This window comes from Fringilla coelebs (assembly GCF_963513975.1).
Source record: "Fringilla coelebs genome assembly, chromosome: 22".
Taxonomy (NCBI): domain Eukaryota; kingdom Metazoa; phylum Chordata; class Aves; order Passeriformes; family Fringillidae; genus Fringilla; species Fringilla coelebs.
This window is the reverse complement of record NC_140048.1, coordinates 7,705,846-7,732,670: the sequence shown is the minus strand read 5'-3', so window position 1 is coordinate 7,732,670 and position 26,825 is coordinate 7,705,846. Positions and strand designations below refer to the sequence as shown.

The 26,825-nt window shown below is 46.4% G+C and overlaps 2 protein-coding genes across 2 annotated transcripts in view; both read left to right on the top strand.

Moving 5' to 3' along the window:
• Positions 1 to 12,281, top strand: part of PLCH2 (phospholipase C eta 2) — a gene marked incomplete at both ends in the record, with an annotated part of 34,395 nt that extends 22,114 nt beyond the window's left edge. Inside the window, 4 exon segments of the mRNA XM_084220397.1 lie at positions 329 to 475; positions 1,343 to 1,422; positions 5,678 to 6,734; positions 10,552 to 12,281. Of these exon segments, the coding sequence (XP_084076523.1) occupies positions 329 to 475; positions 1,343 to 1,422; positions 5,678 to 6,734; positions 10,552 to 12,281 (3,014 nt within the window).
• A 4,925-nt stretch (positions 12,282 to 17,206) lies between these two features.
• LOC311162026 (putative glutamate receptor) lies at positions 17,207 to 26,622 on the top strand (the record flags this gene model as incomplete). Its single annotated transcript, XM_084220129.1, has 10 exons — positions 17,207 to 17,294; positions 18,902 to 18,933; positions 19,955 to 20,014; positions 21,051 to 21,230; positions 23,200 to 23,426; positions 23,679 to 23,776; positions 24,225 to 24,442; positions 25,037 to 25,262; positions 25,652 to 25,899; positions 26,521 to 26,622. Exons 1-10 carry the CDS (start codon positions 17,222 to 17,224, stop codon positions 26,620 to 26,622), a joined length of 1,464 nt encoding a protein of 487 aa, XP_084076255.1. The 5' UTR covers positions 17,207 to 17,221.
• Between the last annotated feature and the right edge of the window lie 203 nt (positions 26,623 to 26,825).

The following is a 26,825-nucleotide window of genomic DNA, read 5'->3' as shown; positions in this document are numbered from 1 at the left end:
TTTTAATGTTAATTAGACTTGGATTTTGACTTGTTTGATTGAGTTGGTATCAATATGCTGAAGATCTTGGTATGAAACAAAACATTTATTTTCTCATGATGTGTGAGGGAGGGGTGTTTTGAGCTTGCTGTGGTCAGAAGGCAGGTTGGCCAAACCCCTGCTGGAAACAGAGCCAAATTTAGGCAAGACCCAACTCTGTTCCTTGTGGGAATACCAGATTTTCCAAGAACAACCAATCTGTCAGGAAAACCAGGATGACACCACAGCTTGGGCAGACTTGTTGTTCATTGTGAATGAGATTTCTGAAGGCTGATTCCCCCTTTGGAAGGTTTTAACCCCATGTGGGAGGAGACCTTGGTGTTCACAGTGCACATGCCGGAGATCGCCCTGATCCGGTTCCTGGTGTGGGACCACGACCCCATCGGGAGGGATTTCATCGGGCAGAGGACAATTGCCTTCAGCAGCATGATGCCAGGTAAGAGAAAGAGTCATCCCAAATTAATGGGCTGGGGTTTTTCCTAGGAAAAATGAAAATTAATGTATCTGCTGCAGAAATTTCCAGTTAGAACAAGAGGCTGGAGTTTGGACCCTGAGTTCTCTGCCTTAGCTCCTGACTGATATGGTGATGAAGACTAAAGCAATTAACTCTAGATTTTTGGGACTAGATTTTGAAAAAATGGGTAAGATTGTTAAGCAGGATGGGTAAAATACTGTGGGTTTTAAATACTTTACTCCTTTAGTGCTTTGTCCTCTTTTTCTTCACACCAGTTTTTGAAAAAACTCAAGGGTTTTGCTTGGTTTACGACTGTGAGTAGTAGTTTAACACAGAACAGAAAGTTACCTATTCTAATGATGGGTTCCAGGCCATTAAATGCCATTTTCTGACAGTTTCCTCTCTCTGTTTTCAGTTCAGTCTTCTTTCACATTAAAACTTCTTGTGTGTGTATTTTTCTTTCCTTTCAAAGTCAGGAAAAGAGTTTGTCTTTAAGATTAAAAAAACCCCATCCAGTCTCACTAAACTGACCTTGGATGTAAGGTTTGCAGTCTAAATAATGACCTGAAAGTTCAGAGGAGAGAATGTGGTCAAGTTTAAATCATGGCTCGACAGCAGCAATAACAGAGCCTGGGTGAAACAGGACAGGGCTGTTTTATGAGATGATGACAAAAAATGGGGGTGAAGTTTGCAGGTGGTGTGGCTCAGCTACACCTGAGTGTGGCAAGGTGATGCTCAAGCCTGGATCCTCACTGAGAGGAGGAGCTGGGACAAACCTGCTCCATCTCTTCTGCTGCTCCTCCTGTGACCTGCCCCAGCCCTGTGCCAGCTCTGCTCCCTCTGTTTCAGGTTACAGACACGTGTACCTGGAGGGCATAGAAGAGGCTTCCATCTTTGTGCATGTGGCTATAAATGACATCTGTGGTAAGGTGAGTGTCTTTGTGCTGTGCAGCACCCCCACAGGAGCTGCCAGCATCTTGTATCACACCAGGGGAGCTCAGTGGGGGAAGGTCCAGGCTGACATTTTTGTTAGCTTAGAGTAAAATTGATCTCTGTGCTTGTCATGGTAGCCCGAGATCTTTCTGAATATCTGTGGAGATAAAGGCAAATTGTAGGGAAAGTTATAAAAGAGATTCTTGCAGTGCCTTTTTGAGGAAGCCATAGGGGGAGGTTACAGCACACACATTTCTATAAATAATGTGATTGTGAGTGCACCTTGCTGTACCAAGGTTACACACCTTTACCCTGAGCATTTGCTCCCTGCAAAGCTGAGGCTTTAAAGGCTCTGCCTGATGTTTTAGCATTTTAAATTTAATTAAATTCTTCAAGCTTATTTGCTTTGGATTTTTTGCCATAATAACTCTTAAAATGCAGAGGAAAGGGGATGCAGGTAATAGCTGGACATATTTACACTCCTTGTCTGTTATTAAGGGTGTATTTTCTTCACACAGAGGAAATAACTCTCAGTGTGCCACATCTCAATTTCCACAGAAGTAAAGCCCTAATTTCAGACTTGTTCTAGGCCAGATAAAAAAGAGGCAGCTCCTGTCCTCTGAGTGCAGTGTTCTGTGCTGTTAATTCCAGTGAAATCAGGTACAAAGCTCCTTGCAGGATCTGTTTGTCCTGCAGCAGTGAGATGCAATATCAGCACTGTGACAGCAGGAGGAAAGAAAACTTCTCTGCCTCCTTTGTTTTGTAATTTTTCTTCTTTAATTTCAAAATCAGAGTTACAAAAACCTACTCAAGTACGAGTAAAACATCAGCAGGCTCAGGGCTGTTAATGCCGATGAAATCGGGCACAAAGCTCCTTGCAGGATCCCAGTTTGTGCCGCAGCAGTGAGATGCAATATCAGCACTGTGACAGCAGGAGGAGGCATCCAGCGGGCTGGGAATGCCCAGCTCCTCCTCCAGAGGGAAATTCGAGCAATCCTGAACAGGAAAACAGCTTTTTTAGACTTTAATCATCACTTAGTTACTTAACTCAGCTTCCTGTTTAGCCTTAATTTCCTGGCCTTTCATAATTATTTGATCATACTGACTTCTTCATGAGTGACTGGCTGGGATAGTTTCCAGAAGGGCAACCTGTCCATTTCAACTTTGGCAGTTTTTTTTGGGACAGATTTTTCTTGGTGTTCCCTGATTGCTTCTCATTGTCACTGCAGTCTCTCTGGGCTTGCTGGTGTTAGGGAGTGATTCTGTGCACTGACAAAATACAAAGATTTGGAAGGAAAGTCTGTATGTGTTGTGGTTCTGTTTTGTTGTTTTGTTTTTTACTTTATAATTTTTAATAAAAACTACTGAAAACGTGGAACAAATATTACATGTCCCTTTCTGGTTTGGTCTGTCTGAATCACTTTTTGATTTGATTTTTGGTTAACCGACTGCTGTCCAAATTAGAATTTTTTCTTTTCTCCTCTCTTAATTATGGATAGAAAAATCACCCCAGTTATCAGCCTAGTTTTACTCATTCATTATTAATCCAGAGAGTCTAATGCAAATATTTACATTTTGGGACTTTTTAATGAATGGAGATATTCCACCTGCTCAGTAGCTTGGTATTACTAAAACAATCTTAGATTTATTTTTTTTTTCACTTTAACTTATGTGTGAAATCTCTTTCAGATTGCTCTGTTTCCTGGAAAGGCTTTTCTTTGTTTCTGTCCTTTCTGTGGTCTGCTGATGCACTGCAGAATTTCTTGTGGTTTTTCTAGATGTGCCTATCTCTGAGCTCCTCCCTCACTGTTACTCTGCCTTTACTCTGTCTGTTTGTGATTTCAGTGGGCTTCTCTATGTCAAAAAAGTCTCCTTTTAGAAGCAGAGCATTTTTAGACGCCTTGAAGGTACCCCTCCTGTCCCAGGGAGGTGCAGACACCACCACACACCTGCATGCCTTGAGCTGGTGGCTTCATTAGCATCAACCTTTCCTTGGTAGCATTTTTGAGCTCTCCAACTCATGGAACGTGGGCTGTGACATTTGATGGGTGACAGCCACAGAGCCCTCCCTGTGTGAAGCAGATCCAGGATAAAAGTCCTGCCTCTCTCTCTCCTGCCTTTTCTCTGGAGGGCTAGAATTCAAACCCCTTCTTTCACACAGAAAAGAACATTGACAGTGAATCATTTGCTAAATTGGGGGAAAGCCTCTTGTGCTGTTTTTCAAGTCTGCTTTCCAGGGTGAAGCAGCCCTGTAAAAGCTGGGCTGGAAGCTGAAAGCATGATGTCCTGGATCTCCCTCAAAACTGCTCTCCTTTATTTTTTTCCTTCTTTTAAAACTTTTTTTTCCCCCCTGAGTTAATCAAATCTGCCTTTGTGTTCTTGAATCACTCCATTGATTCAAGTAACAGTGTCCAGCTTAACAAAGCTGCAGCAAACAAGCCAGAATGACACCTTGGGCCCTGCACTGCGTGCCACCCATTCCATCAGTGCTTCCCTTTTCTTTTTGGTGGATTTTATTTGTCTGTGTCGTTTGTATGACAATTTTTTCTGGGTTTTGCAAATATTTCTATTGTCTGATTTTTATAGCAATAAATTCATGTACTTGCCAACTTGTCTCCCAGTAATCCAAGTAGACTGTTCAATAGTCTGGCTCTCACAGATAATTTTCCAATATTTAATATTTGCCTTGCATGGGAAAAATCAAACTCCACCATCTCTATTTTATCCTAAAGGTAATTTCTGATAATGTCCTACTCAAACTGGAAATTGGCATGTGATAACTAAACTTCAGTCAATTATAATTGAATAAATATTATATAAAAAAATGATATTATCAACACTTTTAATGGCCCCTGTGTCAGCCAAATAAATCTTGGTCCCACATGGCAGCTTGGGCAGGACACTCAGGGTAAAAGCAGCTCTTAGCCCAGGTTCAGTGCACAGGGCAGCCAACATCTGCATTAAGTCCTGCACAGCAGCACTGGAAATGCACAAGCAGGCACTCCAATATTTATTTTGGGGTGAAAGACCGTTGTAATTTAAATGAGACCCTTCTGTGCCATTGTTTGGCACTGCAGAAATGTGACCTCGTGTGACATCACAGGGCAGAACTGGAGCTGACAGCGAGCGTGGCTGCTGGTCATGTTCTGTCACAGGCTTCTTAAAATGCACTTCAGTCATCATCTACCCTGGGTTTATTCATTCTGGATGCTGCAGCTGCTCAAAAGTCTGATCCAGCTGGGGCATAAAGAGAGCAAAGGGGGAGAAGTAGATTAAAGGAGAAATACCTTTCTGTGCCTGGAGTGATCTCTGTGCACAGAGCAAACCAGCGCTGACTCAGGCATCAGCCTGGGCTTGGAAAGTTGGCAAGTACACCTGGAATGTTTGCAGGAATGCTGGAACTCTGTTTCATTGAAATGTAAATCAGTTGTATGGTGGTGGGAGATTTACCATGGTGAATTTGTGTGTTTAATGCTTAAATAACTGCTGAAGACTGTGGAGAACTGTAATGTGACACTGACTAACTTCCCTTGTTTATGGTGTGTTTCCTCAGTGCTGAACACATACACCAGTGTCTTGGGATAAGTGTTGTATGGTAGGAAAAATTACCAAAATGTAATCACACAGGTAGAAATGGAAATACTCAATGATCTTTTGTGTGTGCATAGTTAACTGCTATTCATGACAGTGTTCAATTCAAGTGTAGATCTCCTTTATATTGAAAAAATATTCTATTTTATGGTCAGTGTTTGTTTTCCAGCAGTTCCTAGAAAATGCATTTACAGCAGGAATTTTAAATGCATCTGCTTTGGGTGAAACTGAGAAACTCTTCAGCTTTCACAATGAAAACCTTGTAGACAGAAGTATTTCCTTTTTTTTTTTTTTTTTTGTCTTTTCAATAGCTCTAATGTTTATGTAGATGTTGTAAGTAATTACATGCTAGAAAGAAAATGATGACAAATACAGAGATAAGTGTGGCTGGAAAATGTTATCTAAAAACATAGCTGAGAAAAAAAAAAAAAGATGTGTTATTTTGCAAGGCTGCTGTTAGTGATTTTTTTTCCCATTTTTAATGCCTGTCCTATTTCTGGGTTAGTTCTCATGCTGATGGTAGGAATACAGCAGGAGACTGTATGTGAATGATATTTGTTGATGAGTTCCTGTGCCCAGAAGAAGAGCCTTGCATTATTTTATTTTATTTTTTATAAGGGACTTTTTTATATTTTTATTCTTTTCTTATTTCTTTTGCAGGCCAAACAAGCTCTAGGTCTAAAAGGGCTGTTTCTCAGAAATCCAAAGCAGGCCTCTCTGGACAGTCATGCTGCTGGGCAGCTCCATCGCAAACATTCCTTTAGCAGCCACATCCTGAGACGGACGGCCAGTGCACCCACCAAGAGCCAGAAGAAGAACAAGAAGGGCTTTCCAGAAATTGCTTTTGACACAAAGGACAGCAGCTCTGCAGGGGCTGGAGAAGGGAGGGAAGTGGAAGCTGCCTCCCAGCCTCGCTTTGTGCAAGAGCCAGAAAGCGCTTCCCCGTCCCCAGCTCCCCGAGACGGTGCTGCTGGGGAGGCACCTGGCAGGGGCTTGAAAGGTAAGGGCCAGGGCAGTCCCCAGGGGCCAGGGCAGAGCTGTGCCCACCCCGGGGCTCCCTTCAGCGAGCCCTTGCCCAGGGCACACAGGGTGAGGCTGCAGGAGCCCCAGGGCGAGAAGCCGAGCGTCTTCGCCCGCTGTGCCATCAACAGCTCGGGCAGGATCGGAGTGGCCACCAACTGCATGAAATGCATGATTGGCTCCAAAGAGAGCCCTGACCCCGAGGGGCCCTGGAGCGAGCACCCTGGCAGGTCCATTGCAGCCAGAGAGCCCCTGCAGCCCGGGCAGGGCAGCAGTGCAGAGGAGAGGGTAGAGCTGCACACCTGGGTGGTCAGAGGGCAGCCGCGGCCGCTCGCAGATTTGCAGCCTTGCAGCAGCCCTGGAACTGCAGGTGACCCGAGGAGGAGCAGCCAGGCTTTGGTGAGCCCGGGGAAGACGAGTGGTGACTCTAAGTGCCACGGGATAAAGGCTCATCCCCGGCAGCGCTGGCAGGGCCACTCTGGTGGCAAGTATGGAAGCACTGTCAACTTGGTGGCAGCCAGCAATGGCTCTGTGTCCTCCAACTCCAGCAGTCTAGAAAGCCTTGGAAGCCCAGAATTCCCCAAGCACTGGTCTGAACCTTCTCGAAGGCAAGTGGGCACCCTCCAGAGGGAAATGAACGCCTTGTTCGTTCAAAAATTGGAGGAAATTCGCAGTAAATCCCCTATATTCTTTACTGGTAAGACCAGATTTTCTTCACCCTTCTCCACTGTAGATCACATCACTGTCTCAGCTTCTGCATAGCATCCTTACTTAGAAGCTCCTCTATGTTGTTTGGCTGTCAAGAGGTCTTTTTTTTTTTTTTAATTTTGGCACTGACAGAAGAAAAAAATCTGCATAAATATTTTTATTTTCTTTTTTGTAGACGTGTCTGGCCTAGCTTAGTCCTTGCCATGCCCAGTTAACCATCTGCAGTAGTGACACTGTCAGTAGTCCATAAATGTTGGGGTTGTTTGTTCAGGGCTTTTTGTTTCCTTGATTTTCTTAGTGAATGTGGTATGATACTAAGTAAATTTTAAGATCCAAACCAGAGCATTGAGTGAGATTGAATATGGAAAACCCACATCCACAAACAATATTTCCATTTATGTTCCACTGAGGGATAACCACATCAGGAATGATGTCTAATGTGCTCTCTGATAACAATAATCCTGTTCCCTCCTCAAAGATCTTGCCAAATCACTGCTGTCAGTCCAGGAATTACTGGATGGATTTCTCTGCTCTGTTCAGGAGATGTGTTTTATAAACACAGCAGCTCATTCTGGTCCTAAATGTGTGTACAAACATTTCTGCTGTGCTGTGATCTTTGTGGCCTGAGGGCAGAGGGTGTGATCTGCTGCTCCCTGGCATCAGCCAGGCTGGGGCACTCCTGCCATTCCCCACTGCCACCCAAAAATTGCCCACTTAGAGGAAAGTTCCTAACGTGGTTGTTTCCAACTGGGACAGTGTGGCTGCACCTGTACCATGAACTGAGGGTTGGTTTGTAGAGATGGGAAATCAAAGAGAGGCAATCAAAGGATATCTTTTAGTAAGAAAAACGTCATTTTTCCTCCTGATTTGGCAGGAATGGGACAGAAGGAAAGAGATTTTGATAAGAATTTTCTGCTTCACAGAACTGTAAGGAGAAAGTGGGATGTATTCCCCACAGCTTTTGGCTGTGACTGCAAGAGCTCCTCTTCAAATCCCTCACCCTCCTTGTTAATTGCCCAAGAAATCTGGACACTGATGATTGCATGTTCAGGAGCAGTGAAGTGACTTTGGTGCTTTTCCTAAGACATAATCCCTTTCTTAATGACAGATTCTGGCTGCCCACCTATAGTGGGCTTCTTTGAAAGCCTCATACAGAAATCTGAGATATTTTATTTATTTGACCAATTTAATCTGGTTGGATGTCTGAAATTTACCTTCTATTTTTTAATACCATTTTTTAAAAAGCATATTTTTCCAATATCAGCTTCAGGCTTTTAGGAAAATACCAGGACAATGGGAGGGGTGAAATTTGCTGGTTCCCGTGACTTGCAGTTAATCCAAAGCAGCAGAACTCTTTCTATGCCTAAATTATTGGCATTGGGCTTTTCACAAACTCTGAGTACTGTGACATATGAAACCATTTCCCATTATCAGTGCCAGCTCCCCTGCCAGCCCCCCAAGTCACTAAACAAATATTGTGATATGCTTGAAATTTGATTAAATCCATCTGACTTCCCAAGCATGGAATCAGCAAACCCTTAAAATGGTGAAATGGTGCCTTGGACTGGCTGCTGCTGGTCCAGTGACAGCCCCTCTGTTTGCACAAACAGCTCCCTTTCCCAAACTCCTGCAAGGCCATGCCTTGGGCCAGGAAACCAGGGAAACCAGCTCCATGGCTGCACTTGGGAATTGGCATTCTGCTGGGGGAAGTGCCCTGGGATAAGGCAGGAAACTATAGCTGGCTCTTTATTGTATATTAAATAAATATATTTGATAAAAATTATTTAAATAATATAAATATATAGCAATTAAAATATACACATCAATAAAATATAAACAACAATATAAATACACACATTATCAATATATAAATATATCAATATATAAATATATAAATGCAAACAAGCATAAATATATATATTGATCAATAATATAACAATATAAACTATAAATATATTGAATAATATTTTAATAATATTTATTATTACTATAGCTGGCCCAGCATTACACTTTCCAGTGATTTCCCTTCCCAGCGTGCCCCAATCTGTGCGGCTGGATGGGCAGAAGGAGAATTTATAAATCTGATCAGCTCTGGGCCCTTCCTGACACTCCTCCAGGCACTGAGAGCCTGGAATGTTGGAGTTGGGTTATGGAATGTTGGATTTGGGTTATGGAATGTTGGAGTTGGGTTATGGGCACAGGTGCCTGACTCCCTCCCAGCACTCCCAGCTAATGCAGGACAGGGCAGAGCTGCTCCCAGCCCTGAGTTCTGCACTGGGCTGGAAATCCTGGTGTTCCAGGAAAGGAAAGGTCTGGTATTCCCTGGGCAGGTTCTGGGAGTGATGTTTCCCATTAGGAGAGGGTTTTGGAGGAGTCCAGATTCCTCTGAGCAACCTGGAAGGTGTCCTTGCCTATGTCAGGGTACTTGAAACTTGATGATTTTTAGGGTTCTTTCCATCACAAACTGCTCTGTGATTCCATGATTTTGTGATTCCATTTCCCTGTCCAGTGGAGTGTGCTCCTTCAAAACTAACAAATATTTTCATCCTTCTGTGATAACAAAAAGAAAAAAAAAAAAAAAGAACTTAATATCTGTCCATGTGTGGATTCCATTGAGTGCTCTGGTTGGTCAGAAATTCTTAGGATCCTACAACCATGTGTGAATATTCCTGTATGTCTCCTTTCCCTCCCTCAGCAGTAATTTATCCTGTTATCTGCACCTGCCTTCCCTACATTAATTGGATTTTTCCTCTGTTCTGTCCTATTATTCTACATGCACACTCTCTCTCTCTAGTTAAGAACTGAAAGGACAAGCAAGTCAAAGGTAATGTCTGCTGAGTGTCCCTGATTTCAGCACCTTGTTGCCTGTAGTCCTGGTTTTTCCCTGTTTGCTGCCCTGTAATTACCTGCTCCTGTATCCTCGAGGTTGTGATCTGGCCTGGTGGTGCTTTGTTAGCTCTGGAATGCATGTCTGCACTGTGCTTTGGAGATTTGGGAAATCATCTTTTTGGCATGATTGCTTTGGCTCCCGGGGTGCAGGTGATAAACATTGCAGAGAATGGAGCATTTTCTCCAGGTAATTGGTGGCTGGAGTGATTCTCCAGGGTTGCACTCACAGCCTGCTGTTCATGACCCATCTGTCTGCAGAGGTTTTTTTTGAAATAGAAATTACCAAGTTTTTTTAGGAAGAACAAAGTCTGTTTAAAGCTTTTGTTTTGTTTTTAAAAGTCCCATTGCCAACATTCCACTGCCTGCAGATCATTTGCAATCTGCTCCACAAGTCCTGTGCTGCTTCTCTTCTGAGTGGTTGGTCACTGGGATCACATCTGCTGGTCAAACTGGTGTTTGATCATTGTACATGCTCTGGTTGTGCTCTGATACCCTGACCTGTTTGAGTGGTGCAAGGAAGGAAAACTGAAAATCAAGTGGTGCTGGATGGTGGAGGAAGAAAAGCTGGTTTACAAAAGGGGTCACAAAGGGCAAAAGTTGCTGGGTACTGTTGTTGTTTGATAAGAAAACCAGAACAGTCACATGGTGCTGCTGTGCATGGACTGAGATTTCTTGAAGCAACAGGGCTTTGTGCAGCTAAAACTCAATGTGCAAAATGTTTTGCTGCCTTTGGCCAGGCATTTGAAATCTCAAGTTATTTTTAAAATCATTATTAACATGGACAACTTGTACCTTGAGAACAAAATGGTAATGCATAAGGAATGAATCTTAGCTCAGCTGTAATTTGCAAGAGATAACTAACCCTGTGTCTCTGTTTTTCTTGTTTCTCTCTTTTTCTTTTCATGCCTCCCGAGCAGATGTCTGCCACTTCTCCATGCAGAGGTCAGTCAGTTCTTTGTGCAGCCTAGAAACGATCACAGAAGAGCCTGTCCTTGCCAATGAGAGCCATCACTGCAGCCTTCTCTTCCCCCTGCCCGTTACCCCTTACAGTGACTCTGAGGAAGGATCTGGCTCTGACCATTCCACTGAAGCTCCATCCGAGGGAAGCAGCACACCCCACCAGCCTCAAGAGCCCCTACCCTCCAGAGAACAAGGAACAATTCTGGCTGCAGAAGACCAAGGCCAGGATGTCCCAAGAGCAGCTGACACAGGTTTAGTAGCCCCAGAGGATGAGAGGACAAGCGTGGCGGGATGTCCCACAGAAGGAAACGGCTGGACACAGTGCAGTGAGGCTGAAGATCAGGGTGGATCAGCAGCACATCCCCAAAAAGCCAGGCTGGTAAAGGCAGCAGATCACGGTGCTGGCCAACCTGTAGGAAACTGCCAGAAGCAAAACCAACCAGGTCAGGTATTAGCAGACACGAAAAGCACCTCTGAATGCAAAGGGCAAAACCCGGGTGCAGCAGCTGTTCCACCCCAACAAAGCAGCATCAGTAACAGCCCCCAGGCAGGTTCTCCCCAGAAAGCTTGGGCTGCACAGGCTCTCCCTGTCTCTGTTTCCCAGATGAGCTCTTACACGTTGGCAAGAAGGGCAAAGAGTGAAGGACTGAAGACGCCAGACTCCTCAGCCTCAATAAAAATCCCAAGCAGCCAGTCTCCAGCAGCTGAAGTGTACTTTGATGCCACTGTCAATGACCGGATCTGGAGCAAGCTGGACTGCGCCAGCCACCGCGACAGCATGTCCTCCTCGTCCAGCATGTCCTCCAACGACACCGTCATCGACCTGTCCCTCCCCAGCCTGGCCCGCAAGAGCCTCCCGGACCTGGGCATCCGCCAGGACAGCCTGGAGCCCCTGGCCATCAGGAAGGGCATGCGCCCCCGCTCCGCCACCACCTGCAGCAACGAGATGCCGATGGTCAGCAAGAGCAAGTCCAACCCCAACCTGAGGTCTGGCCAGCTGCCGGCCGACGAGCTGTGCCCCCGGCCGCTGGCCAGGAGCCCTCAGGACGCCTTCTCGTCCATCCCTAGGAGGCACACCTGGAGCAGGCTCTACATGGAGAGTCTCAGGCAGTCCTCTAACAAATCCAAAGCGCGTGACGCGGTCGGGAATAACCAGGCAAAGTCCAAAAGCCTCGGGGACCTCACCTCTGACGACATCGTGTGCACTTTTGAAAGCAAATACCGCAGCATCAGCAGGAGCTTCGTCACCCGCTCCATGCGGGAGCAGCGCCGCGCCGCGGGCCTGCGGCCCCCGGCCAAATGCCGGGACGAACTGACGGAGCAGCTGAAGAAGCTGACAGCCTTCCAGCAGGAAAACGACATCACCTCCCCCATCAGCCTCGAGCCCAGCGAGTCGGAGGAGGAGGGCGAGAGCGCGGGGCTGCTGCGCCGCTCGTCGTCGCGCAGCCAGAGCCGCGTGCGCTACATCGCCAACAGGGCCCGGCAGGCCCAGGAGAGGCAGCGCCTGCAGGGCCGGGCCCAGCTCGGGGGCAGCCCCATCGAGGAGAGGGGCAACCCCGAGGGCGCCTGCAGCGTGGGCAGGGCCGGCTGCACCGACCCCGCGGCCCACACGGCCCTGGCGGCCTCGCCCAAGGGGCAGCCCGAGTGCGCGGCCGACACCGAGGTGTTCTTCATGCTCAAACTGTGACCCCGGCGGCGCTGGGCACCGCTGGCACTGCTGTCATGGCAAAACCTGAGAGGCACAAAAAGCTGGCACTCCTGTCACGGCAAAACCTGAGAGGCACAAAAAGCTGGCACTCCTGTCACGGCAAAACCTGAGAGGCACAAAAAGCTGGCACTCCTGTCACGGCAAAACCCGAGAGGCACAAAACGGCCTGGCCTTCCCCAAGCCGAGGGTGCTCGATACCGCGACTCCAAAGGAACTAACGAGGATTCGGTTTTAATTGCGCTTCGCCCAGCCTCTGATTAGGCCTCCTTTGTGTGTGACCACTTCTTGCGTTTGCAGTTTGCTCTTGGTCTTTACTAATTTCAATAATTCTTCTGACAATGGTAACCTTGATGTGTAATAGCTAAACGTGATGCTAACGACAGCTAAGGTGAATTTTTCTTTTACAAGTCATGGATCCATGTAAGGAGGCTGGACTTAAAATCACATTTTATTTTCTGGAAGAGTTTGAGGCCTCTGAGGGTGTGAATGAATAATGTAGTAGATACAGTCCATCTTCCATCGTGGACCTGCTTATTTCAGTGAAAATCCATATTTTCTCTTTGAAGAAAAGCTCTCTTGTTCCAAAGCAATGCTTTTATAAACTCAGCCTGTTTATATATCTATATATATATATAAATATCTATATATATACACCTGTGTGTATGCAAAGATATGTCTGCACATGTTTGTACACATGCACACCCTGAACCTGAACTGTGACTGCTCCTTGTCTCAAGGCATTGTCTGAGGGAATTGAGACAGGAGAGAGAAGGGAATGGCTGAAAATAGAAATATCTTCTGACTTTACTTCAGAAATGGCTACGAAGCATGTTAGTCTTTTCTTGAAACAGCACTGTCCCTTCTTATGGTATTTTGATGATGCTGCTGTACATAGCACTTTTTGGATGAATTTTACTATTTCTGTATTGCACTGCCATGCAAAATTTTCAATGATATGTTTAAAAAAAAGAGATATTTAATTTTTTTAGATGGACATATTTAGAATTAAATAACAACTTAACAGAGTAATAATTTTTCCTCCTCCTTTTTTTTTTTTACTTTTTATTTTTAGGGATGTTGTCATGTGTCCCCCCCCAGTCCCCAATTATGATGTCATTTATTATAGATGTACATTTTATCAGTGATGGAGAAGAATGTTTACTGAGATGCATTTTAAAGAGAAACAGAGGTTTAATTTTATTTCAGGCTGCATAGAGTCCCTATTATTGAGAGGATATTTTGCCTTTGTAATGATTCTTTTGTGTATATTGCAAAATTTAAGAATTTGTTTGTAAAACCACCTTACACTACTAAAATAAACATATTTAACCTCCCAGCTGGTGACTCTTTAGCTGTAACACAACACTGGGGTTTGTGATACACAAACATGGTTCATTCTGTCTGCTTTGTTTTTCAGCTTCCTTTGTGGATAACATTTCCTTTTACTCTTTTTCAGAGGGGCAGCCAGCACAGACCCACTCAGATTTTCTCAGGTCCTCCAGAACTTGTGCAAGGATTGGTGAGACTGACATTGTGTGGTGTGAGACACAGCACAGGGGCAGGGGCAGGATGAAAACTCTGGGGCAACTGGTGGAATTGGTAGCCAAACAGAGAGAAGGGGCTGGTCCATCCTGGAGCAGCTGTACAAGTAACACAGATGGCCCTGTTTCATCACTGAGGGGGTTTAAAGTCTGGCTGAAAATGCTGCAGCACAATTTTGCTCTTCACCTGTCACTTGACTGAAAAAAATCACTTCTATTCCTGTCCCAGCAAAGTGCACAGTGAAAGTGCATTTTGCTTCCTTCACACTCCTCCTGGAAGGGTTGTCACTTGTGGAGCTGGGAAGGGGCTCTTGGTTCTAATTTTAGAATCACTTGGCCACAAAAATTTAAACTCTGAGATACCAAAACAGTAACAAAATTTGAACTCTGAGATACCAAAATGTAAGGCTGCCTGTGTTATCACCATAACACGGCAATGGGGCTGGAGGGGTTAAATTTCCTGATTAAATATTTTCAAATGCTCTTCAGCATATTTGGTCTGAAAATATTCCCTCAGTTTTCCAGGCTGGCTCAGATGTGCCCAGCTTGTCTGCAGGACTCAGATCCCGGGGCAGCTTTGTGCAGCAGAGCTTTGGGATGTGCACTGGGGTGACCCCACAGCATCACTGCAGGCTCTGAAGGGAAGGAGGTGAAGCTGCAGCAGAACGTGGGATCTGCCAAGAGGAGCCTCCCATTGTGTCCCAGCACAAAGCAAATTTCATTAACATTCTCTGGGTGAAAAATCATTCATGTAAATGCTTTAATTTCGGGCTGAAAAGCTGCAGGGAGTCGCTGCTTTTGTAACTTTAATGCTTTTGCAGCTTTAATGTCAACTACATGCGACTTGACAGCTTTGGAAAGTTAATGTTTAAAAGGCCTATTTGTGTCTTCTCAAAGACTGAGTCTCACAATCAGATTATTTTCATCTTTAATTGATTAAGCAATACTTGTTAAATTAATGTACCTCACAGGAGGCAGCATCGTGGAGCACTTTAAAACATTTACCTTCGTTCAGAATTTTAACCAACAGTGTCTGGATTGAAATCATTAGGGTACATGTGAAATTTGCCCTCCTGCTTTTAAATTAATAGCAACCATTTTTGCAGCTTGTTTTGTGACACTGTATAAGACAGACCATTCATCATGCAATTTTTTATTCCTATAAGTGGAATTTATTCCAGCATCTAAGAATTATTTGGAATTTAAGTCAGCAGAAGGTCCCGGATTTGCTCTTCATTCTTCTGCTCTTCCTGTGCATCCTGAGACTCCAGGATGTGCATTTCAGCTCATTAAATGGTAAGATCTGATATCCAGAGCCTCCAGATCACGAGCAGTGTGCTGGACATGGCTGGATGTGGATTTATGGTCTGTATTCCTCCAGCTCGGCCTTCATCAGCACTGCTAATGCACATTCAATTGTGTCCTTCAAAGCTGATCTTGTCTGTGTGATCAACAGGCAGGAAATGAGCACAGCTGCTGGGGACAGCTCCAAAGGGAGGAATTTTACAGCAACGCCACAGGACAGTGAGAGAATTCCGTGAGTCCTGATGCAGCATCCAGCTGCTGGACCCAGCTGCTTCCAGAGGCTCTCCTTTGGGGAGGTCTCCTCCTTCCCCAAGGGTGCCCCCTGGTCCAGCTGGTGCGTTTAGAGCCACTCCTCCTCCTCCTCCTCCTCCTCCTCCTCCTCTCCCGGGTATTTAACCCAGCACGGGATGCCCAAACCTGCGGGATCCTCACTCCTGTGCCGGGCATCCCGAGCAGCTCCCGCACGGACCCACAGACGGACAGACAGACAGACGGCCCAAAGGAGTCGCTGTAAGTGAGAAACTGCCTTCAGTTCGTGCTCTGCTTCTGGCAAGGGGCAAAGCCTGCTGCCACCGGCTCCTTCCTGGCTTTTTAACCCCCATTTGCACCCTGTCTGTGCTTTTAGATGAGCAGCGTGTTTAACAGCTTTCTGTTCGAGGTGATGCCAGCAATACCAGCTCTGATCAGGCTGGGCACCACTTGAAACAAAGGTACCAAATTGTAAGGGAAAAGGAACAGGAATTTAGAGGCTAAACCTACCAGGAGAAGCACAGCTCTTCCCTGGCTCAGCCTGAAGGCCGCTGCTGCTTTTCAATTATTTTTTTTCCTCGTGGCTGATGCAGCCGCTCAGTTTTGGTGCTGCTCTGGCAACAGCCAAGGGTCAGCAGCTACTTTGTCTAAAAAGCAGTTGTAGGATAAAGTCAGTGTTTGTTGGTTTTCTCAGCTTATACAGAGATGGGGCAATTGAAAGATGTTTTAGAAGTTTTTATTCCATTATCAGTCTCTTGTGAGACACCAGAGATGTAAAACTCAACACCGTTCCATCAGAAGCCAACCTGGTTACAATACAATGCATCTTTCACAGCTCTAATTCTCTGAAATATCTGGTCTTTTTGCTAGGCCAGAGGTTGAAACTTGTTGAAATTTGTTTCTAGTTCAACCTCAATCTCAACAATGTCATCTCTATTCCGTTCCTAAATCAGCACAGCTTATTTCAGTATTTGCATGCAGATGTACAAGACTGTGTAAGCTTTCTATCAGGTTTGAGAATTTCTTACAAATCCATTTCCCACAAGTGCTGGCTGATGTACAGCTCAGATCTCAGCCCTCTCCTCTGGATCCTTTCACAAGGATCAACATTTTCCCATTTGGCAGAATGTTTTAACAGCAGCAACAACAAAATCAGCATTGAAATTTAACCTGGAAAGAACCTTCTGTGGAGGTTTTAATTATTTCTCTCATTAGGGAAAATGAATGTGGGAAAGTCCTGAGCTGTAATGCTAGGAGTTTTCATAGGATGCAGGATTGGGGAAATTTCCTAAAAGCTGATGAGGTAAGATCACTAAATCCAGTGTTTTCTGAGCATCAGTCAGCCACAAGTAATGCCATGGGTAGTATATTTTTGCCTACACACTCTCATAAATGGTAAGTTTTCTTGGGCATTTTTAGTTTATTTTTTATCCTTTCTGTTGTAATGGTGTCTTGTATCTTGTTGGACAAGAAATACCATTAAAAATAATTCTGCTGCTTCCTCTCCTGCCCTTTCCCTGAGGGGGAACCCACAGGGAGAGAACCACCAGTGGGTAAATGCCCTTTTTTAGGTTTGTCAAATCCTTTTTGCTGCAGTGGGGACTTCACCAGAGCCTTTCTTTAGTGTTTGTTCTGGCTGAGCTCAGCAGTGACTGTTTTCAGCTGGAGACTTCATTTGGAATTGAGGCTCTACAGAAAAAGGAGCAGAAAATCCAGGACAGAGTGATCTCACCCAGCGATGAGGAATTGTAGAACCAGGTTTAACTGCTTGCCTTTCACCTCCAGCAGGAAGGTTCCTGTAGAGCAGCAGGAATTTCTGCTCCCATGGATAAATCACTTCACTTCACAGCCTGTGTGCTCACAGCCCTGCTGCTCCTGAGGGAATCCAGCCAGGCAGGTGAGGAAAAGGATCCAGAAGTGTTGGCTGCCCCCAAACCTGTTTTTGTTCTTATTTAAATCATTCATTCCTTCAGTTTTTACCTGCCAGCGCTTGCAGGATCTTGTCCTAATCTCAGAATTTGCTTTCAAATGGGTTATTAAAAAATTCCCCAGGGCTCACCTGGTGGCTGGGACTTTGTGAGTGCTGTCCCCAAGTGCCCTTGATGTCCCCAAGTGCCTTTGCTGCTACAGCTGAAAACCAAATGACAGAGATGGGGGAAGAAGACAAAAGCCAAGGGAAAGGGGTGGGTTTAGCTGTGGTTGTTGTGGTTAAAGCTGCACTTCTGTGGTTTTATGGTCCCTGGAGCTGCAGCAAGGTGTGCTGAGGATGGGAGGAAAACTGAGGGGAGGTGGCCAGTCCTGAGCAGTTCCAGGAGCCTTTTCCCCAGGAGCCCAGCAGAAGCCTCCCCTTGGAAGGCTGGGCAAGCTCAGGGTAGCAGGAGCAAAGAAAAAGCTGATTTTTTTTACAGCCACAGTCTCCTCCTGCAACCACCAACCTATGGGGAAGGGAGGGCTGAGCCCTTCTCTTTGTCCTGTGCTGCTGCAGCCTCCCAGGAGGATTTCCAGGAGGATTCCCAGGATTTTCAGGAGGATTCCCAGCAGAAGCCTCGATGCTGGGCAGTGTCACTGCCATGACCTGGGGTTGGTGCTGCAGCCCCATCACCCCTGGGCCTTTCAGGAGAGCTCACAAAGGGGCTTTGAGCTGGGAGCTGGAGCCCTCAGAAGGCTCTGCTGCCTTCCAAGGAACCCCACGGGGCCTCCAAAAGCTGCTGCTAGCTTTAAAGGGTTTCTAAAGGGAGACAAGAGAACTCCTTTGTGGAGATTTCCAGCCCCCATGGAGAACTGTAGTGGAGAGGGAAAAAACAGGTTTTGTTTTACAATAATGTGGAGTTCAGCACAAGGCCAGAAAATGTAACACCAAAGAAGGAAAAATAAATACATAATGAATGAATATGCTGTTATATTTAGAGAAAAACTCACAGCTTTTGCTTGAAAGAGTGAAAACATCCTGCATTTTTTAGTTTATCTTGAGGGATTTTTGGCTTTTGTGCCGTCAATTCTCTGAGTCCAAGGAACAATGCTAAGTAGATTCTAGAAAAATCATCCTGGGCAATTAGTAAGCAATATATTGACAAAATTGGGGTTTTAATTCTGCATCTCAGATGCAGAACATGCCAGCAATAGGGGAAAGGAAGAGTAAGAAAAATCAGTGGGAAGTGGGTGGTGAGGAACTTTTGGCTTCTCCTCGGGGGAAGATGGGGCTTGGCAGGAAAGGGGGAAGGTCTGGGCTGTGTGAGGAAGAGGAGCTGGTGCTGCCCCTCCTCAGGGATGGACTGACTGTGCAGGAGTCCCTCAGAGGGTGAGGGACATGAGTGACATCATTGAGTGACATCAGAACCTCCTGCAGCCCCTCTCTGCTGTCCCTGCCTTCTTTTGTGCCCTGGGGGAGGAAACAAGGGGAGTTTGGGAGTTGGGGGTGATTGTTGTGATTATTTCAGTGCCCTGTGAGATGAGGAGCTGTGAATACAAGCCCCACACAAATCTGATTTTGTTGTATTTTTCCAGGAGCTGGGAGGAATGATGATGCTGTGAGTAAGGTATGTCTGAGTTCATTAGTGCAGAGCCACTAACGAAGGCGTGGGGCAGATGATTTCACATATTTAATTCAGAAATAGTGATCAGAATGTAAAAGATTTTCTTCTTGGAAGAGTTATTATTTAAAGTACACTGTTCATGGCTGGCTGTGTCTCTGTGCTGTTTTCTTCTGTTTGTTTCTGTGAGGTTTTTTTTGACTGAATTTTTTATCCAGAGCTCAGAATTCAGTTGTGCCCCAGGGAAGAACCTGCCAGTAGCCCTTGCCTTCATGGCTGGTAGAGTTGGGGAACTTGTGATCACAGCTTTCCACTCAAAACTCATCCCTCAAACCCTCCCATTGCACAGAGAGAATTAAACCAAGATCCTTTGGCTCCTGGAAGGACTGAGGTTTCTTTTGCATGTTTTGTACTGCATATTTATACATAATTGTATATTCACACACACGTACACACATCCTCTCTCTCTCTGTCTAGAAAAATCACCCTGTAATTTTACAATAAGCAGCCACATTTAAGACCAACAAACCTCACAGAATTTGACACTTCACTAGAAAAAGCTACAATTGCCCTGCAGTGGCTTTGATGAGGAATCCTCTCGAGTGGGTGACTGTAAAATTGGAAGTTGTGTCTTTAACTCACAGAAATGAATCCACTTTTCCTCTCCTCCTCCTCCTCTCAGGTTTCCAACTGTTCTGTGTCTCCTGGAATTGCTCTCTAATGAGACCTTAATTGGCTGCTAATTCTTTTGTCTGCAGCAGGGATTGGTCTCTTGGGAAGGTCTGAAGATGTGCAGCAACATTTGCAGCGATTTTTGTTTGCACCGGGCAATGAAGTGAAACGCTGTGATTTATTAATTAGTCAGGAAACAGCAGCAGCCACTGCAGGTTTAGGACTGGTTTAGGGCTGGTTTAGGGCCGGTTTAGGGCTGGTTTAACCCCCCTGCACCTGCCAGGTCACCCCAAAGTAGGGCCCAGCCTGGTGGGGCTTTTGAAACCCAACTGTGCCTCAATTTCTGCTTTTGCAGGGCACAGACCCACGGGGAGCAGGAGAGGGACTTCCAACCCTGACTGTCACAACCATCCTGGTAAGGTCCTGAGAGGGCAGGGAACAGCTGGAGCTGCACTTTGAATTTATTTAATTTATTTTACTGCTGTGCAGGGGGGTCGTGGGCTGGTTTGGCAGTGATGTCCCTGCTCCTGGCAGGGTTTGGGGGCTGTGGAGGTGCCAGCTGTCTGCAGTGGGCACAGGGAGGATTTGGGGGGCAGTGTCAGTGCTCTGGGGGGGCAGCCAGGTCTCTCTGCTGGGCTGCACCTGAGGGGCTCAGTCCCCTGAGTGTTGTTGTATTTAAACAATGTAAAGGTCACACAGGGACAAACCCAGGGATAAAATCCCCCAAATGCATCACCAGGTGCTCCAGACAAGCAGGAGAAGCTGCAGCAGAGAATTTTCTGATCCTGTTGTGTGCCTCACCTCAGGCTTTGATGGGCCAAAATGAAAATATTTGGCTTTTAGACTGAGAAGAGATTTTTCACTTATTCCTGTGGTGCCTGTGACCTGCAGGATGCAGCTGCCCTGGGGGTGCTTCATGTCTCCAGGGAATATCTTCCCAGCCTAGAAACAAGGAATTTTATTGATATCAACATTTTCTGGGATTTCCCCACCCCCAGAATTCCCAACTTTTTTTTTGGGCTAATTCCCCTTTTCCCACCCAAAAGCACAGCAGGAGCCCAACTGCACTAAAGGGGGCATTGGGATTTTTTTGGGAATTCTGGGAATTTTGAGAATTCTGGAATTTTTTTGGGTGGGCTGCAATGAGAACCCCACAGTTTGAGGCAGCCCTGGGAATTTCCATGGATTTCACATCTCAAAAATCCCCAAAACCCTAAAAAATCCTTCCCCAGCTCTGCCGGAATTCCGGGAAACTTCAGGAATTTGGGAATTTTGGGAGGGAAAAAATCATGGAAAATGGGGAAAATGTTGATATCAATAAAAAAAAATTGAAAAAAAGGAAGGAAAAAAAAAAGGAAAAATAAAAAATAAAAATAAAGGGGTGAGGAATAACGGGGCGGGTTTACCAAGGCCGGGTTTAACCCCTGTGGCTGTGTGTCCCTCCCTCCCAGGAGGATCCCTACGTGATGGTGAGGGGAGCAGAGCTGGAGGGGTACTGCATGGAGCTGCTGGCAGCCCTGGCGGGGATGCTGCGCTTCCAGTACCGCGTCAGGGTGGTGGGAGACGGCCAGTACGGGGCGGTGGCGGCCGGAGGCAACTGGAGCGGCATGATCGGGGAGATCCTCAGGAGGGTAAGGCAGCCTGCTCTCAGCCACTGCAGGGATGGTTTGTTGGAAATAGGGATGTCAATAACTGTGAGTTATTGAAAATATGGATGTTGATCTAGCAGCCATATCCAACTGTGAGTTATTGAAAATATGGATTTTGATCTAGTACCCAAATCCAGCTGTCAGTTATTGGAAATATGGATTTTGATCTAGTACCCATATCCAACTCTGACTTATAGAAAATATGGATGTTGATCTAGTACCCATATCCAACTGTGAGTTATTGAAAATATGGATATTGATCTAGCACCCATATCCAGCTGTGAGTTATTGGAAATAGGGATGTTGATCTAGTGCCCATATCCAACTCTGATTTATAGAAAATATGGATGTTGATCTAGTGCCCATATCCAGCTGTGAGTTATTGAAAATATGGATGTCAATAACTGTGAGTTTTTGAAAATATGGATATTGATCTAGCACCCACATCCAACTGGGATTTATTGAAATTATGGATATTGATCTAGTACCCAAATCCAGCTGTCAGTTATTGAAAATATGGATATTGATCTAGCAGCCATATCCAACGGTGAGTTATTGAAAATATGGATGTTGATCTAGAACCCATATCCAACTGTGATTTATTGAAAATATGGATATTGATCAAGTATTCATATCCAGCTGTGAGTTATTGAAAATATGGATTTTGATCTAGCACCCATATCCAACTGTGAGTTATTGGAAATATGGGTTTTGATCTAGAACCCATATCCAACTGTGAGTTATTGAAAATATGGACACTGATCTAGTACCCATATCCAGCTCTGATTTATAGAAAATATGGATTTTGATCTAGCACCCATATCCAACTGTGATGGGCAAAAACTCTCTAACAGTTTAAAGTTAGAAAGTGTGTGTTTATTGTGGGATAACTCCCAAATACACACTGGAATTTACAGGTGATTACAGAGTCCTTTTATCTGTACAATACTGAGTTTCCAAAATACAAATACATATTCATAACTTTGGTACATCCCATTCCCAATATGGGTATTGATCTAGTTCCGATATCCAACTGTGATTTATTGAAAATATGGATGTTGATCTAGCACCCATATCCAACTGTGAGGGACAAAAACTCTCTAACAGTTTAAAGGTAGAAAGTGTGTGTTTATTGTGGGACAAGTCCCAAATACACACTGGAATTTACAGGTGATTACAGAGTCCTTTTATCTATAAATATATATGAGTATCTTTAAGTATATAAGAGTATTAAATACCCCAAAATACAAATCCATATTCATTGAAAACTTGTCCTGTTCCTTGGGGGTCACATCCCAAGGCTGTTGACCTGGAGATGTGATGCCATTTCTGTGGGAATTTTTAAAATGAGAGAGTTTTGGGAAAGCTGCAAAAGGCAGGCTTTAGAGCCAGAGCTAAGCTGTAACTGTAAGATATGCCAGTAGAAAAGATTTATAAGAAGTAGAAAACTAAGGATAAATACAAGAATTGTTTGTGTATTAAGCCTTGTCTCTCAGTAACAAAAAAGTATATCTAGTAAAATATTAGGAAGTTCTAAGTTTAATAATGGAGTCCAGACCTTGGGAAAGTTCCATCCAGAGGATCTCAGCCTGGCCAATGTTCTTTTCCAGTGTCAGGGAAAGTCAAAGTCAACAAAAGCAATGTGTGAATGAGGAAGTGAGGATTGTCAGACTCTCAGAGCTCCAGCCATACTCTAGGTGAGATACAAGACTGAATCCCTCATCAGTGATCGTTAGGCGAGCATCTACTCTGTGCTGGACAGCAGCTGTCAGTGTGGCACAGATGACAAAATTGTCATCAAACAGTTGTTGTTATTCTGCAATAATGGAGCACCTGCCCACTCAGCCAGGGAAGCACCTGCTTGAGGGACAGAAATGTTTGTGGACAGAAATGTTTGTGGACAGAAATGTTCCCTGGGCTGGTGGCTGATTGTTTTTCATCCCCTGGGCAGGAAGCTGACATTGCAGTGGCCCCCCTGACTGTCACCTCAGCCAGGGAGGAGGTGGTGTCCTTCACCACGCCCTTCCTGCAGACCGGGATTGGGATCCTGCTCCGCAAGGACACGGCCTCCCAGGACATGTCCTTCTTCCACTTCCTGTCCCCTTTCAGCAAGGAGACCTGGACAGCTCTTTTATTTGCTTACCTGCTCACCTGCTTCTGCCTCTTCCTTGTTGCCAGGTACAAATGCATTCCTTTCCCAGATTGTGTTCAAGTCAGTGCCTTTCTCACCTATGAAAGTCCCAGGGAGCCTTTTGCTCCAGGAGCCTCCTGTACAGCTCTAGTACAGGGGCTAAGAAAGCTTAAACCCTGTCAGATTAAGCCAGCATTATGAGTGGGATCTCCCTGTGAGGAACACCACATCTCCTGATGGGGATTATTTTTATTTTTTCCCCTCTGAATATCTGGTTTTATCCTGTCATTTTCCCACAGACTGAGCCCCTGTGAATGGAACGAGCCAAAGAATGAAGAGAACCACTTCACCTTGCTGAACAGCCTCTGGTTTGGAGCGGGAGCACTGGCCCTGCAAGGTGAGCTGGGAGGATGATGATGGTGCACCCAGCTCCTTCTGTGACACTGGGGTGAAAAGGTGTCCTAGCAGGGACACTTGCAGCTCTAAACCAGTTTGGGAAGGTGTGAGTACAGACCTGCTGGGCTTGTGCAGGTGGGGAATATTTTCTGCTCTGGACAGCCCCTGCTTGGGGCAATACCCAGCTGAGCACGGCAGGGCTGCTTTGTGCAGAGCAGCTGTTTGTGCAGCTTTGTGCCTCTGCTGCTGCTCCAGCCCTGCCCAGAGCAGCACAGAGGGGCTCTCCAGGCTCAGGCTCTGTGCAGCTGCAGGCAGGGTCTGCAGTTTGCCGTTATTTAAAGGGCAGGCTCTGTAACTCAGGCTGGTGGACCTGCAGTTCTTGGTGTGTCTCTGGCCCCACATCCCCTCCTGTGTGATTTATGGTGGTTTATTGGCTCCCTGTGCTGCAGGTGCCACCCCCAGGCCCCAGGCACTCTCAGTGAGGGTCATTGCTGTGGTCTGGTGGCTCTTCACCCTGGCCCTGCTGGCCGCCTACATCGCCAACTTCACGGCCCTGCTGAGCTCCGGCAGCGAGCAGCTCCCCATCCAGACCTTCGAGGACCTGGTCAAGCAGAGGAACCTGGAGTTTGGGACACTGGAGGGCTCCTCGACCTTCTACTACTTCAAGGTGCAGAGAATGTCCCTGTGCCCACACACAGGGGCTGCAGGACTGCTGAGCTGGGGCTGTCTCACAGCTCAGGCTTTATAACCCCTACAACACCCTCATCACTGCTGACTCCCTCAGTTTTCCTGGCATACTTCAAATAATATTTATTATTGTTTATTATTATTGATTATTGTGCTGTTCAGCCCTTCCTCCACCTCTTCTCACAGGAAAGCAGGCACAGAGTTCTTATTTTTATTCTGAATTCTCCTTTAAAAATCTCTCTGCCCATCAGGGGCTGCCCTTGTGTACCTTGGGCAGCAGCTGCCATCTGTGACACTTGTACCCCTGTGTGATGCTTGTCCCCAGTGTGGGGGACAATCTGTGCTTGCAGGGCTTCACACATGGTTTAAGGGCTCTTCTTCTCCAAACTGTTTCACAACCCTTGCACATACAAGCAGATTTTTCTTGTTTTTTGGTGCTTGTCTCACCCTTGGGTTTGACACTTGGATTTTTTGACACTTGGATTTTTTGACACTTGGATTTTTTGACACTTGGATATTTTGACACTTGGATTTTTTGACACTTGGGTTTGACACTTGGATTTCTGGGCTGCAGAACTCCAAGAACCCCATCCACCAGATGATCTACGAGTACATGGAGAAGAGGAGGGAGCACGTGCTGGTCAAGACCTACCAGGAGGCCGTGCAGCGCGTGATGGACTCCAACTACGCCTTCATCGGCGAGTCCATCTCGCAGGACCTGGCGGCCGCCCGCCACTGCAACCTCATCCGGGCCCCCGAGGTCATCGGGGCGCGTGGCTTCGGCATTGCCACCACCCAGGGTGAGTCCCTGTCCCCTCTGGGTACCAACGGGGCAGAGCCAGCACTGCTGTCGGGGGGACAGACTGGGAACGCTGCCTGGCGGGGTCACTGCTCTGTGGGGAATTAACGCTGGCTCTCACTTTGGACTCTGATCCACAAATATTCCGTCTCCCGGTGTCCTTGGCCCCAGGAATGCAGAGCAGGGGACAGTCTGCTCATGCTCTTCCCAAAGCCCCTTTGCTCCGCCCTTATCTCACAGGATCTGTGACCAGGGCAGGATCGTTGTTAGCCAAGAAAAGCCTTTGGCAGGCGGGGCTGCGTTCAGCGGCACCTCTGACCCCTTTAGCAATGTTTAACTAAACCATGGCTGGGATCTCTGCCATCCTCCTCTCTCTCCTCTCCCTCCAAGCATCCCCCTGGACCAAGCCCCTGTCCATCGCCGTGCTCAAGCTGCGCGAGTCGGGCGACCTGGACTACCTGAGGAACAAGTGGTGGGAGAGCAGCTGCCTGCGCCAGAGCCGGGAGCGCTGGGGGCCCCTGGAGCCCCCGGCCCTGGGGGGGCTCTTCCTCACCCTGGGCATCGGCCTCGCCCTCGGCATCCTCGCCGCCCTGGCCGAGCTCTCCAGCAGCAGCCGCCGCGCGGCCGCGCACGCCAAGGTGAGCCCTGGCTCCTGCATTTAATCCTGTCCTGCCTCCCTGTGTCCCTCCTTCCACCAAGGTGGGCTCTGTACCTTGTTCTGCCTCCCTCTGTCCTTCCTTCCCCCAAGGTGGGTCTCAGCTCCTGTCCTGCCTCTCCACATCCCTCCTGCACCAGCGTTTCCACCCTGACCTTGGATTTCTAAGGAAAGCTGTGCAAGGGGTGAGGGGAGGCTGTTCAGTTATTCCTTAAAGTGCCAAAATTTCACAGCTTGAGCTGTGGGATGGGTTTGTGGCCTGAACAGCATAAATATAATACATAGAAATAAAATAAACCCCTAGCATCCCTTCCCACCCCCCCAAGAAAACCCAAATCACATTCCCTGAGCTCCCAAGGCAGCCAAACCGCATTCCACTGCCCTGGGTGTTGGAGAGGACAGTAAATGATCCTTAATGAGTTTATTCCCAGTGCTGGCTGTTCTTTAGTCCTTAGACAAGGAAAACACACACACAGTGGAGCTGCACCAGTGTCCCAGTGTGTCCCCTGGTGCTCCTGCTCTCCAGCCCTTCCCAATGTGCACATGGAAAAGATGGATCCCCAGAACAACCACCCACAGCCCTCTCTCCCCCTTTCTCTTTCAGAAATCGTGTTGCTCTGTTTTCACAGAAGAAATCTGCACTCGTCTACGCATAAAAGGAGCTGCCAGACAAAGCCAGGAGACGTCAGGGAAGGCAAATGCTTGAGGAGTTTTTGCTGTGTTAGGGTTGTGCCACGTCCTAGGAGCTGTATCAGTGTAGGAAGATGTTTTTCTGCTAGCCTAGAGTGTTAGTTTGCTAATTACACACACACAGCACTTCTGGAGCGGTGGTGGAGCTGCAGACACAAGGAAATTAAGTGGCTTGGAAGAATTTAAATTGCTAAAGGGTTGAGTGGAACAGTGACAAAT